This window comes from Rousettus aegyptiacus, unplaced genomic scaffold (assembly GCF_014176215.1).
Source record: "Rousettus aegyptiacus isolate mRouAeg1 unplaced genomic scaffold, mRouAeg1.p scaffold_m13_p_4, whole genome shotgun sequence".
In the NCBI taxonomy this organism is placed as follows: Eukaryota; Metazoa; Chordata; class Mammalia; order Chiroptera; family Pteropodidae; genus Rousettus; species Rousettus aegyptiacus.
This window is the reverse complement of record NW_023416307.1, coordinates 51061743-51077254: the sequence shown is the minus strand read 5'-3', so window position 1 is coordinate 51077254 and position 15512 is coordinate 51061743. Positions and strand designations below refer to the sequence as shown.

Below are 15512 nucleotides of genomic sequence, written 5' to 3'. Positions count from 1 at the left end.
AGTTGACGTATACTAAATATTTAAGAGACACTAGGAGACACTTCAGTTAGCTACATTACTAATCTAAGCTTATTAGCTAGTTCACATTCAAAACAAATACTGAACTGTATTTGTACTACTGGTCTGTATAATTATGGTATCTCTCTCTTAAAGAATGTTCATTAAGCACTCTGTTCTTAACATTCACAAATAAGGGCAAGAATTATGATAAATGTTTTTTAATGGTTAACTTTTAGGAAAAACAAATAAACAAACTGAGATTCTAAAGTAGTCTACATAAAGCAATACAAACTATTTTTTTTTTTTTTTTGTATTGCCCTTAAAAGTCCTAAGTAAGGGCAACAATATATCAAGAATTAGGGAGCCATTTTATTGGCAACGTGGTTCTAGCTATAATATATTTATATATAATGGGAAACGTCAGAAGACATAAAAATAACATATTGGGGTACATTTCAAGTGTTAATAATAACGATTAATTCTAAGTTGGAAAAGGTATATTATTATTTTCTAAAAACATGATCTTATAAACTGGGTTTATGATTTTTGATTTCTAAGAATACATTTAATATTAGTAGAATACATTATGGAACTTAAGATCTGAAGAAATACACAACCAGTTTTGAATATTTGTGATAATAGACTAGTTAAAACAACTGAGATTCAAAGAACTCTACAATAACACAAACTCAAATATTAGTCATAGGATTAATTATCCCATGCTTACACTTTTAAATTTACATTCAGAACAAATTATTCTATGCATAAAAGTGTTCCTTTAATATTACAATGGTAGTTTTCCCCTGCTATTATATTTACACTAACTCCACAATGATTTCTGTGGAAGTTTTGTTGTTGTTGACCTTTTTTTTTTTTTGTATTCTTGGCCAAAAAGAAACTGTATTTCCTTAAATTATTTTTTCATAACCTTTTCCAAAGTAGAATTAAAGTTTGGCAATGTATTTTAAATATTCTATATCTCCTTATAAATATGAATATATTAATAAAAAATATAACAAAAACATGTTTTAAAGTATTATCAATGATATTGGAAAATAAATATTTAATGTTAAAAAGTTGGACACAAAATTACATAGAATTATTCCTAATTTCATAAAAGTAATATAAAAGTACGAACATATACACAGAAAAAATACAAAATCCTATCTAAATCTATCCATCTTTGGATGGAGGGATTAGAGATGGTTTTATTTTCTCCTTGATGCTTTTCTAAGTTTTCCAAATTTTCTACAATAAAAATATTTTACATTTACAATCATTAAAAAATCATGTAAAAAGAGAATTTATAATTTTTCATAGCTATACCCCCCTCCCTCACCAGCATTCTGGAACATACTAGGAATTAGGGGGAAAAAGTAGTATAGACAACATTTCAAATTTATAATTAATATTTATCTAGCTTCACAAAATTTAGGATTATAGTTTTATATTAATTGAAAAACAATTTTTCTACTTACCTTCTCCAACCATTGTCACACCTATCGACATGCCTAAGAATTTGCTCTTAGTCCAGACATGCGCATTTACACACATCTTCCTCTCTGCACATTCTGCATAAAATCCTGAGACTGGAGGATGATGGGAAACCTGCTCAGCAACAAATCTGACTGTATAACAGTCTGATCCCACCTGGCTCAAAGCCTCCTCTGATAGAGGAGCATGATTGGTGATTGCCTGGGTGGAAGAGTTGCTGGTAACACTGGATGCTACCTCGCTTTTTGGCATTCTCCAGGAACAGTGAAATGTTTCTCCAATGATAGGATTGTACGGTTTCTTAGCAATGGCTCCCTTACGGCCTTCATGAAATGAGGTAAGGTAATACTCAACAAAACGAATCATTCTGTCCTCAGCTGTGGCTCCATTAGTGATGGCTATAAAGAGGTCTGGATGAGACATAAAGTCTGCATACATTTCCAGCAAGGAACGCTTCTCTAGGATAAATGTAGGAAGCACCACCTAAAACAATAACAACAACAAAATCAACCAAAGAGGGAAATTTTAATCCAATATGTTTATCTGTAGACACTATTCTATTTCTCTGAAAACATATCATTCTAGATGGGAAATAAAAAAGTCACAAAAAAAGTATCTGAAGATAAGCATGCTTTTATCAACTATATATAAATAAAATTAAAAAAAAAATTTAAAAGCATGTTTAAAAGGGAATGAAACCTTTCCTAAATGGAGAGAAAAGAGAAATAGTGGACCAGGAAGTCCAAAAGCCATGTAATAAGTGTTTCAGAGAGAATGGGAAAAAAAAAAGGAGAAAAAATCATCAATGAAATAATTTAAGAAGATTTCGAAGAACTGAAAATATGAGTTGTCAGACTGCAAAGGCCCACCAAATGCCCGGAGACAATGAATAAAAAGAATCCTATACCAAGATATGTCACTGTTATCTGGATTGGCTGAAACACTCATTTCACCCACAGATGTGTTGTGGCTTCAATTTACTGCTGAGAGTTGGAGGTAGGTCACGATTTCGCTTAGAAGCAGAAAATACTGAGTTCACTCCCTCTGCCTATACTCCTGCTGAATGTCCAGCATCTTGCCCATACCAAATACTAACTCCGTGAGCTGAATATTTCACAGGAATCGTTCACGACTATGCTTTTCGATTTCTTCAGAAAGGGCTTAAACTTTCCCAATAATTTATAGAAAGCTGAAGCCAGAGACTGTTTATTTTCTTCTATGAATGTCAATATAGCCCTTTCCTTACATAGTTAAGCTTCTGTGGGCTATTCACTTTTTTCTAAACTAAGTAACATTGCTGTGGGGTATATATGTAGGTAATAAAACTATAAAGAAAAGTAGGGGGATGATTAACACAAAAGTCAAGTAAGTGGTTGCAGCTATGAAAAAGTAGGGGACTACACCCAGGACGGGCACTCGGAGCACTTACAAATTCTGACAATGTTCTATAATTTATTCTGAGCTGTGAGTACACGGGTATTCGTTTTATTACTGTTCTTCGAAATGTTTATATGCATTCTATTCAGTCTTCTGTGTGTATAATACATTTCACAAAGATATTAACTGAAAAAAGGGAACATAACGAAATTAGATATAAACTAAAATTACACGAGGAAAGGCTGGAAGGGAATTTCAGGAAGTGAGAGTTGTATTAAGGACATGGAACTATAGATTTTTTCCTTTTATTTTCCAAAACTTTCTGTAAAGTGTTTAATTATACTAAATTCAAAGTATTATTTAAAAAGGAACAAAATGAACAGTGGAGAAAACATATGTTACTTATTCACAACAAGCAGACTGGGGACATGGCTGTCTTCTTTGTTGCCACAGTCCCAACACCTATTCACTGTCTGGAACATGAGAGGAACTCAGTGAATATTGTTTGTATCAGAGTTATTGTTTGTAGGAGGTGGCTGTGACTGCAGTTTAACCGCCAGGTTCTTTAATGTTGCTCAAAAAGAATCATTCTTTTAAGTGTTATGCAAATGTTCATAACTTGTGATTGGTTAATGCTAATGATTATGTATAAATGTAAAAAAATATATGTATATATCTTTTTAATCAACAACACACAAATGTGGAGAAACTATATTATATATAGTTATTCATGCCAAGAGTGAGCTTTACCATCTGGATTACTATCACAGCACATTCTTTTCAAATGTTATTATGTCTCATAAACCCCAAACACTATACTTACGCCTTAAAAAGCTAAATCTACTGAGAGACAGCAATACCATAATAACCAAACAAATCCCTTAAATGACTATTCATTTAAATGAATTTTACAACTAATTGTCTTTTCTGAACCACTAAAATGGAAATATTTCTAGTATTAAGTTGAAATATTAATGGGTTGCTTTATTAATTCCTAAAATACTTGCTTCTTAATAGGCTATTAATTCAATCCATTTGTTTGTTTGTTTATTTAAGATCATATGGCTTTATTAAGCATGAATCAAGCAGCATCTCATCTAGCAAATATAAGAGAATGCCTCAATTTTAAACCCTCCTAAGCCTAAGTAAAGAAAAAATTGTTTTTGATTCTGAATGCTTCCAAGTGAATGTAAAAGGCAATATGCTTTCTATTTAAATTATTTTTTCAGGTGAATAATTCGTTGGAATCAAACAACTTTTTAATCTATACTTTTATAGCACCTTCGCTGGCATCAAAAACCTCAATTTGAAACACACTTCCTAAATTCAATTTTGAAATCCCATACTAATGCAAAGTAGTGTCAGCGTAATTCAAAGTACATAATGTCACAATAGTAAATATTTAACATATACAGGTTTTGAACCTGAATTGCTTTTTAAATTAATGTCCTAGATTGATTATTAAAAACAAATTAAGGGACATTAGTTAGATAAACTAGGAGTGGAGAAGACTGGCTTAAAATTAAAAACTATAGATTAGTGCTAATCAAACTTTAATGTATATATAAGCCACATAGAGATATTATTAAAATGCAGATTCTGATCCCCTAAATCTGGGATCGTGGGCTGAGATTCTGCATTTCTAACAAGTTCTCAGGTGACAGTGATGCTGCTGGTCTTCAGACCTCATTTCCCCTCCTCGGTTTTACTCAGGTATAACTGACAAAACTATAAGATATTTAAAGTATACATTGTGTTGATTTGATATACACATATATTACGAAAGGATTTCCATTATCTAGTTAATTTAGACAGTCTGAAAACTATGGCCTTTGAGCAAAATCTGGCCACCTGTTCTTGTAAATAAAGTTCTGCTGAAACAGCCATGTCTAATCTAACATATTATCTATGGCTACTTTCATACTACAAAGGCAGAGTTGAATAGTTCCAACAGAGACTTATTCTCATATAGCAGAAAATATTTACTTTTTGTCCCTTTACAGAAAATATCTGCTGACTTTTGTTATAGATAACAAAAGTACTATCTAACATGGGATATTAAGAGTAAAGCAGAAATAAAAATGCCTTTCATGATTTTGTGGGATTATATCCTTCCAGTTCTACCAATAGACCCCTTTAATTTTGTACAGAAACGAGAAGACTGTAGATCTTTATTTGCTATGCAAATTCCTGTTGGTATTTTTTTTGAAAATAAGAAATATATTTATTAAAATTAGAAATGCTGACCAAGAGACTAATAAAGAATAAAAAGCCCTGACAATATTAACGATTACAGGTATAGTCCTGACCCACTGATCTACACAGACAGTTGATTCCACTACTTACTCTTGTTAAATCCATGCCCAGCTTGAGCTGTGACAAGAGATGCAGGATAACACTGCGTTGCTCTTCCACAGCTCCCAGGTCATCCTCCTTGTTGTCACAAGTATCCTCCACCTCATCATCTGCATTTACTTCTTCAGGTTCCTTGATGCAAAACAAGTCTATTGTTAAAAATGCTTATTTCTATCCATTAAGAATAAAAGTATAAACAAGAGACTTGAAGGCACTTATGCTGGACCTAAATGAATCTGAGAATGAACAAAAATCTTTCTAAAACTATAACCTCCATAGATTTCCTTCAGTGAACCCATTATCGTTGACATTGAATACATTGTGGTTTTGCCATATGTACCACATATAAAACATATGTATTTTGTAAAAATATTTTTTCAAAAAGAGTGAAAAATTTTTTCTTTTTGAGTGAAAAAATATTCTATCCGAATCTTTGGCTTTGCGGGCTTTGACCATCTGCCCGGGAACACCACCACTACCTACAATTTAAGTTCAAGATGTTTTAAGACTTAAATATTTGCTTTATTTTTAAGCTAAAACGATAAAAGTAAATTTTTAAAGTGACTGTACTATAATCTATATTTACTCATTCATTCTTGGAGCTGTTAAAGAAGAAACTTTGGGATTAAAGGGAATTCTAGGTACAGGTATAAAAATACTGTAGTTCGTCATGCCATTTTAATGCCACGAAAAGTTCTCTCGTAGCTCTTCAATCAATAATTAATCAATAATCAATTAATTAATCAATAAAACAATCCATTGGAAAAATGAAAATGTTTATTTTCATCTCGATAGGGTCTTAGCTCCAAATAATCAGTTATGAGAAACATAATTTCTTATTTATTTCTATGTGAATAACAAATAAGTTTCAAATCCCAAAAGTCTATAGAACCTTAGCAGATGTCACTTTCCATGTTTTTGTGGGGGTGGTGTTCCATCTCTGACTTGGGCACAATGGAAGCATGGGCTTCATTCTAGACTCACTGGGGTTTATTTTCTCCATCACTTGACAGAAAAATCTCTACTACTATAATAAATGTGTACTGCTTGCATTAACATTCATAATTCATGAAAAAATATGAAAATTTTTTTTTTAATTCAGGTCCATTCTGGTATGCTTGAGTGGAGTCTAATGCCTTGCAACTTATGCGCTTACTTTTTTCTGCTTATAATTGGTGGACTCACTGCTTCAAAGGATTTGAAAATATAGCAATCCTTTCCTCCCTACCGCTGTGTCCCTCATCTAACATATGCCTCTATCCTGACCTCCAGGATGCTTTATATTCTCATTTAGAAATATGAAGAAGTATATGACCTATGGTTTATAATTTTTTACCTGCAAATTATATCCTAGTCCTGATCTCTCTCCAAAGCTTTAGTCTCTTTGTTTCCAATTTCTTTTTATATACAATCATATATCCTCTTCTCACATAAAAACAACATGGTCATAAACTACACTAACCCCTTTCTCTCAAAAAAACTCTTTCTTTCTAATTTTCCTAGTTTTGGAAATGGCACAATTTTATCTAGTTTTTTTTTAGGCTCAAAAACTTGGAGTCATCTTTGATCCAATCCTTTATCCAGTTTATCACAAGTCCAACTGATTTTTCATTTGAAATGCACATTACCAATTCATTTGTCTTCATTTCTACTTCTACAGCCTTCTATCTACACTTCAATTCCAAGTCATGTCATATACCAATCTTCTTAAACATATCCCATTCCTCCCCTTGCTCATGACCTTATTACCTATCCATTAAGACTAAATTCTTCTGCATGATTTTTATGTTCCTTGGGGACACAGTTTGCACTGTATATTATGGAGCAGTGCTCCAGGGATTATCATTCCACATAGAATGCAATATGAACAGTCATCTGGAATTTGTAAAATCCAACAACCCTGTGATCATTTTTTATAAACCAGGTGTTCTACTAAATTCATTTTATCTTCATAACAATATTATAAGATTGTAACAATATTATAAGATATCCTCGCTTTACAGGTGAGAAAATTGAAGCTAAGAGTGGTTGGTTGATCCACATATTGGTAAATGACAAGATCTGGCTTCAAAATTATTAGGCAAGCAATCCCCACAATAAGTATATAAGCCTCAGTATCCCTGGTTGTGTTACGCCCCCATCTTTTGAGATTCCCTCACTACTCCTCTTCTCTTCAAATCTCATTCGTCTCCTTTCAAAGTTCAATTTCAATTCCACTTTCTCTCCAAAGCATTCCGTATCCAGTTTACTCAGTACATCTCTTTCTTTAAATGCTCATATCCCAACAGTCTCTAAACAATACCAATCAAGATGGCAAAAAAATACTGCTTCATATTATCATTTCGCTGTTTCATTGTGTATGTGTGTGATTCTAAATCTCTTCAGTGAAAGAACTGTCTTCTATTTTTGTTTTTTAATTCTTAAAAATAGACTTATCATATACTAGATAGCTTAATAAATATTTACTAACTGATTGATTCCATAAATGAGGTAGTCAAAAACCTATAGAAAAAAACTATTATACACTTTTTTTTTTTCTTTCTCCCTTATCCACTCTGCTGCTATTATTTGCCTGATTAAGGTCTTTGCCAGCTTTGGAAGTCTCTGTGTCGTACTTAAGAAATAATTTGCTAAACTATAAATAACCATAAACTATGTATTACTCGTGACTCACTAATTCTACTTGGGAATATAACCTGAAGATATAATCCAAACACGGTAAATGAGATTATACAGTGCTACTTATAATAACAAAAAATAACAACCTGGAGATTCAATAGCCTATTCAAATCTTTAAAATATTAATTATATAGGCCAGAATAACATAGAAAAGTGCCTATGAGAAGTATCAAGTAAAAAGAGCTTAAAATAAAATTAGTTATATAATTATGATAACCATAAATATAACTGATGTGAACTCAAAAGGTAAAAAATCCAATATGATTTGCTACAGTGGTGAAACTATAAATAGAATAAAACAGTCTTTAGCTTCTAAGAAATGTAGAATGAATAATACTTTATAAAAATATTAAACCCTAAGACTGTGTGCTATTTTAAGTAGAAAAAATGCTTTTAAAATTTCATTTGGTAAAGTGCAATGAAAAAGACTTAATAGTAAACTTTTAAATGTGTAAATGTAATCTAGTAAATGTTAAATTAAAAAATGTAAGAGGTAAATATGCAAATAATCTTATATTAGATAAGCTACTTTCCAGAAAAAACATGCAAATTTTCAGTTTTAAATACATTTTTATCAAGTAAATTTAAGCCCAAACTAAAAAGAGCACATAATTTAACCTGGAAAACACAATATGTACAAGTTTTATACAACAGACCTCTTCCAAAGCCAATGCAGTTAAGAGTCTGCAAGAATGCTGCTCTGGTGTTCAGTTGACTTGCATATGCTGACAATGAAAAGAGAACTGACCACTTCAGTGATTCCTAATTTTTATGCCAAAACCATATTTTCACATTATCTTACCCTTGCTAACAGTCCAGACTCTGCAACACACTGCTCTTCTGGGACTGCCACTGGCTTACTCTGCTCAGTTGCAAAAGGCTGGTCAGCTCCATTTTTATAGTGGTTGGATAAAGGTATCTTTGGTTCTAACCATTCGATTGTCGTTCCTGATGAAGTAAGAGAAAACTTTCGCTGAAACTTGCTCATAATCTGGAAAGTTCAGCAGATGTGGATTTTATTAAACAATTTTGTTTTGAGCTTACAAGACTAAAAGCAATTCAGCCTGTTAGGAGACTCTGCAAGACAGCCATGTGTATCTCATTAGCATGAGCACCATGATTGGGTGTTTACAAAAGAGCAACTTATAACTTGAAATCAGATATCATTGTTTAAAAGAATCAACCCTGAATGGGACTGAACTCACTTCTAGGGCAAATCTGTGAATCAAAAAGTGTATTCCCACCCTAACTGTTGATTTGCTGTCCTTTCCACATGAACCTCATCTCTCTAGAGATCAAAAAGTATGAAACTGGGCTTTAGGGAGTCAAAATTACAGGAGGATCCTAAGTAAAATTTGATTCAATTTGGGTCGAACCTTATTTTCAGCAACAACTTTCTAACCAAGCAATATAACTCCCTTGATCTAATTTAAGTATTGCAAATACATGTCCATTCTTTTTTCAATCATATAAAAAAGTCCCTTATACCTTTAAACTGAGAGGCTTTTCTACTGAATAAATAATAGCTGACCCAGTGAAAGACAGTAGTCACATTTAGAGACCTGTCATCTTCTCAATTAATGACTCAAATGTCTCTTATTACCCTCAACTAGTTTAACAAAGTGGATTCTATGCCTAATCAATAATGGAAAACGTTCCATTAGATTTCAGAGGCAGATCTAGGTTTCACAGAAGCTTGGTGATAGAGTGCTACAATAAGGGACATTCAGTTTATTAAGGAGAAATTTTTTAAAGTATAGAATTTATTCAGTCTACAAGAAAACCCCAGTCTTCTGTAGAGAAATAAATTACAAAGTTACCAGGCTACCAGAGCATTTTGCCTTACCATTCGGTTCAGTCTCACTTGGCACTAGGAAATTCACCACCAGGGGAATGCCCTGGATAAGTTCCTGGGGGTTGTTTCAAAATTTCAAAGAAGTGGAAACACTGCTCCTACCTTAAAATGTTTATTTTTAATATGGACATCTAGATTTCTTTACTTCTAAAAATAAAATGCACAAAACACTAAATTCATGAGATATGTTTTAAGAGGTCACTCGACAAAACAGAGCTCTTTATCAAACCAATCATTTGGTCTCAGGATCCCTCTAAATCAAGATGACTTGAGTCTTTGGGTAACACACATTAAGACTTTATGGGATTAAACACTAATTTGAATTTAGATTTCATTTTTTTATGTCATCTCAACATTTGAATGGAAAGGTAATTCAGTTTTTCTTTTCAGTTATATTTTCATTCTTGAATGACTTGAGGATAAATTTCTACAGATCTACTTTGGGAAATATGGCAATTTAAGGTGAGAAATACTAACGTCAGTTAATTAATTACCTCAAAAACCCACAAATCTGTGCTCCAAAAAAAGTGTGATGCGGGAGAATAACTTGTACTTCAAATACTTCTGTAAAGTTTACAACTTTTCACATTTTAAATTTAAAAAGTTTGGACATATTTCATTAACCATGAAGCAATTATTTAAAAATAACTTTGTATTAATTTAAACTACACAAACAAAATTTCTAAGAATTTTAAAAATTATATAGTATTTAATTAATCAAATATTGAGCATCTAGTAGCTATCACTGTGCTTCTTAACTAAGTAGCATAAACTGGAAACAAACAGTTTGATATTACAGACAAAATAACTATTACCAAATTAGAATTAACCCAAATTTCATAGCTCAGGATAACTCGTCCAATGTTAAACACAGGGGAATAGTTAAGTAAATCAAAGCATATCTATCCCCTCAAAGGACTATAATGCAGTCAATAAAAATTATCCCCTCAAAAGACTATAATGCAGTCAATAAAAATTATGTTTACCAAAAGCATATCACACATTGGAAAATATTACTGATATTAAGTGAAAAGTATAAGCTACAAACATATTTTCTAATAAAAAAATAGAAAAAAATGGTGGGGAGTGTACTAATACATTAATTGTGAAAGTTTCTGGTCAATAGAACAACATATGATTTTTGTCTCTTCTTTCAATTGTATAGTTGCTTCTAAGTTTTTCATAAGTTGTTTCTAAGTTTTTCATAAGTGTGTGTTGCTCTATAATAGGAGAAAATTTATATTGGACTTCTTAGAATTCCCCCAAAGCAGAAATCCATGTTCACAACTTACAATTTAGGCCACACCACCTCTTTGGAATAACTTCTCTCCTACCTCCCCCACCCCTAAGATAATTAACTGGTTTTCATAGTTTTTCTGTGCCTTTCCAAGACCTTTTTCTATCAGAAGAATTAGTTTATACATATATTCTCCTACAGTACTTTGTTCCCATTTAAATGGTATTTTACATATTATAGTTAAGTATTTACATGTTCTCCTCAACTGGACTATGAGTTCCTTAAGGGGAACATACAAAATTTGTTGGCTTCTGTATTACCACCTTGACCTATACCTACAATTGACATTAAAAAGTTGGTTAACTTGAAATATTGAATTTAAGCACACGTGAGGATGGGATCCATACTATATCCACATCAAGATTTGATTATGGTAAACGCTTTCTTGAGCAGAGTCTCAACATCTCCCTAAAATATCTTTCTTTCACAAGTAAGGAGAGTAAATTGAGTAAGAGAATGAATGAGTAGAATAATCAAAACAGCATGGTACTGGCATAAAAACAGATTCATTGATCAATAGAACAGAATAGAGAGCCCAGAAATAAATCCACACCTATATGCTAACTTAATATATCACAAAGGAGGCAAGACTATACAATGGGGTAAAGACAGTCCTCAATAAATGGTGCTTGGAAAATTGGGGATACATGCAAAAAGAAAGAAAAAATTAAATTAAATGAAAGAAAGAAAGAAAGAAAGAAAGAAAGAAAGAAAGAAAGAAAGAAAGAAAGAAAAGAAAGAAAAAAGTTGGACCACCTTCTTATACTATATAAGAACAGACTCAAAATGGATTAAAGACTTAAATGTAAGACCCAAAACCATAAAAACTCTAGAAGAAAGCAGAAGTAGTAATCTCTTTGATCTTGCTATTTTTGGACATATCTCCTCGGGTAAGATAAATAAAAAAATAAACGAATGGGACTACATCAAACTAAAAGTTTTTGTACAGCAAAGTAAACCATCAACAAAACAAAAAGACAACCAACTAACTGGGAGAAGGTATTCGCTTATGATACATGTGATGAGGTTAATATCCAAAATATATAAAGAACTCATACAACTCAACAAAAAAAACAAACAATCCAATTTTAAAATGGGCAGAAGATCTGAACAGATATTTCTCAAAAGAGGAAATACAGATGGCCAATACATATGAAAAGATGCACGAGGTCACTAATCATCAGAGAAATGCAAATTAAAACCACACTGAGATATCACCTCACACCTATCAGAATGGCTGTCATCAATAAATCAAAGAACAAATGCTGGCAAGGAGGTGGAGAAAAAGGAACACTCATACACTGTTGATGGGATTGCAAATTGGTACAGCCACTGTGGAAAACAGTCTGGAGGTTTCTCAAAAAATTAAAAATGGATAAACCTTTCACCCAGCAATTGCACTTCTGGGTATTTATCCAAAGAAAACCAAAACAATAATTCGTAAGGATCTATGCACCTCTATGTTCATGGCAGTACAATTTACGATAGCCAAGATATGGAAGTAACCTAAATGCCCATCAAAAGACAATTGGATAAAGAAGTTATGGTTCATGTATAAGATGGAATATTACTGAGCCATTAAAAATGAAGTTCTATCATTTGCAACAACATAGATGGACCTAAAAGTTATTATGCTGAGTGAAATAAGTCAGACAGAGAGAAATAAATATCATATGACTTCACTTATACTTGAACAAAGAGAACAAACTAATCAAAAACAGACTCACAAATATAGAGGACAATCTGATCATGGCCAGTGGGGAGAGGGAGTTGGGTGGGTGAGAGAAAGGGCTGAAGGGTGAAGTACAAATTAGTAGTTGATAGATGGACATGGGGACAGGGAGCATGGCATAGGTAATGCAGTTTGCATTAATTTAATGGCTATGTGGAGAGCCGGAGGAAGGAGCAATCAGAGGATCACTTTATAAACTATATAAATGACTGACCAAAGTACTGTATACTTGAAACTACTAATAAAAAATTTTTAAAAGTAATAACAGCAATTACTTGAAAAAAAGAGAATGAATTATTGTGAAAGACTAAGTTACTGCTATTAACACAATGTGATGGGGGTAAGGGAATTGGAGATGTTAACCAGTGCAAACTTGCAACTAGAAGATGAGTAAGTTCTGGAGATTTAGTGCACAGCATAGTGGTTATAGTCACCTATACTTCAAAACTGCTAAGAGAGGAGATTCTGAATGTTCTCATCATAAAAAAGAAATGATAATTATGTGACATGACTGAGGTGTTTGGTAATGTTTCAGTAGTAATAATATAAATATATATATATGGGTCATATATGCTGTATTATATGTATCAAATCAACACTTGTACACCTTAAGCTTACACAATGTTATATGGCAATTATATCTCTATAAAAAACCCAATGTGATGAGTTTATTAATCTCATTTAATAGAAAAACTCATTTTTTTGTTCTCCCATTGCAATAACATCCTTTCCCCAGTAAATTAATTTCAACAAATTGGTGCTCTCAAATACAAGATGTGTATCTTATTTTTCAAACTGAAAGGTGACTGATAAACTTTATATCTCAATGTCTCAATGAAGAAGTAACAAATAGTGAACTAAACCAAAACTCAAGAAATGATCCCAACATTTCTACTTTGGTCAAGTGAATGAATAGAGATGTTACCAATTTTAACAGAAATACAGAGCTGTGGGTTTTGAGTTCAGTTTTTGTTGAGTTTGAGGTCTCGAAGAGATATTCAATGATATTAGACATTAGACCCAAAGTTATTTTAGATTCAAAAAAGGGGAAAATAAAAGAATTTCTATAACATCAGTATGATCATTAAAGAGGCTTGATGGTTTTCTATTTGTTTGTTTGTTTTTTAATTAAGAGTTTCAGGAGCTAGAATTAAAACAAATACAGTCCTTTCCATGTTTTTGGACCTTAATATTAAGTCCTACCTTTAATCTATAACTTACCTGAAGGCAATGAGCCCTTCTGATGTGATGCATGCTGCAACTGTAGAATATGAAAGCAGTCATTTAAGCAGTTCATAGTTGCCATGGAAGTAGCTTTGAGCATTAAGAGATCCTGGTCCAAGGAACTAAGATGGCCAGAAGCAGGAAGGCATTCTATTCGTCTAATTAAGTCTCTTTGTTGTCCTTCAGCATGAGACATCATCTAAGGAAAATAACAATTCTGTGTGTCCCATTCATGATTTTTGTATATACATACAGTTGCCATTTTAACCACCATCCTCAGCTTTTGAGCCACTGTTAGGATATATTAGACTTAGAAATCTACGTTAAGTTTGTTTGGCTAGTCTCAATTACTGAGTACTTAACAGTGCTTAACAACTGAGTAAAAGACGGTGACCTTTAGTGACTGCACTCTTTTTTGGAAGCAACAAAACTCAGAAACCTTGGCAAAACTTTTATTAACAGCATAAATTTATACGTTATCAAAAGAACATTCCAGATTATCTTTAAGAGTATTATTAAATATTTCATTCTACAGTAAAATTAATTCCCAGTCTGGGCTCTCAACTACTTTCTTCCCAGCACCTCTGGTCAGGCTCGATTTGAACTTATGTTAAGAACCCAACGGTTTACTTATTTCCACTTTCCTAATCTTTCTGGTCCCATTAGCCTGATTTTGGAGCAAGTACTACATACAAGCTTTTCAGGTTAAAAGAGTTTAATACACTCTGCTTTCCTTAGGAACTGAGGAAAGGAAAGGGTGAGTAAGCTCCTCTGACTAAATCAAAACCAGGAAAAAATAATGGGCCTATCTAAATTCCTCCTTAGGTAAACCATGGGAGACAGTCACATATATATATTCAACCTATATAGTTTTAACACTAAAGATCAATGAGGTCAGAAAACAGTGCCTGTTCTCTCAATATCCTGCTAAAAATTCACCTCGAGGAGTTTCAAAGCAGTTTAATTATTTCCAGGCTCTATCACCAGGCTCCTTAACCAGGAGGCATGATGACACAACCTTATCTTCCTTATACATTCCTTCCCTTTGGTGTAAAGCTGTTAAATCAATGAACTGTGCACACCCTAATTCAAACTTCTGATGCACCAGATGTACTTTTCACTTACACCTCCTATTTTTCCAAAGTTAGAACACTGTTTCAAGGTTTCTTAAAGATCTGCTCTCAGGCTATAGTCCTCAGATAGGCCCAAATAAAATTATTTCTAGTATTTTCACAAATTCAGGTTCTTTTTGTTGACAGAGCCCATCAACTTTTCCTAACAGAGCCAATGGAATAACAATGATAAACAACCCAATTTTTAAAGATGAAAACTGAATTTACTATGCTTAATTACTTCAAATTATGAGAGGTTCTCAGATTGCCCATCTTCTGGACACTATTTTAATTCACACAGAAACTCTACAGTGAAGAGATTCTTTTAGCTTTCAGAGGCTCTGCTCCAGATAATTTTTTAACATAGTTCATCATAGGGCTAGTAAA

General features: G+C 32.7%; 1 protein-coding gene across 1 annotated transcript in view; it reads right to left on the bottom strand.

The window, feature by feature from the left end:
* OSBPL11 (oxysterol binding protein like 11) overlaps positions 1 to 15512 on the bottom strand; it is a 75455-nt gene that overhangs the window by 21043 nt on the left and 38900 nt on the right. Inside the window, exons 6-9 of the mRNA XM_016135199.2 lie at positions 14011 to 14212; positions 8708 to 8853; positions 5218 to 5358; positions 1479 to 1977 (exon numbers count right to left, since the gene is read on the bottom strand). Of these exons, the coding sequence (XP_015990685.1) occupies positions 1479 to 1977; positions 5218 to 5358; positions 8708 to 8853; positions 14011 to 14212 (988 nt within the window). The remainder of the gene's footprint in view (positions 1 to 1478; positions 1978 to 5217; positions 5359 to 8707; positions 8854 to 14010; positions 14213 to 15512) is intronic.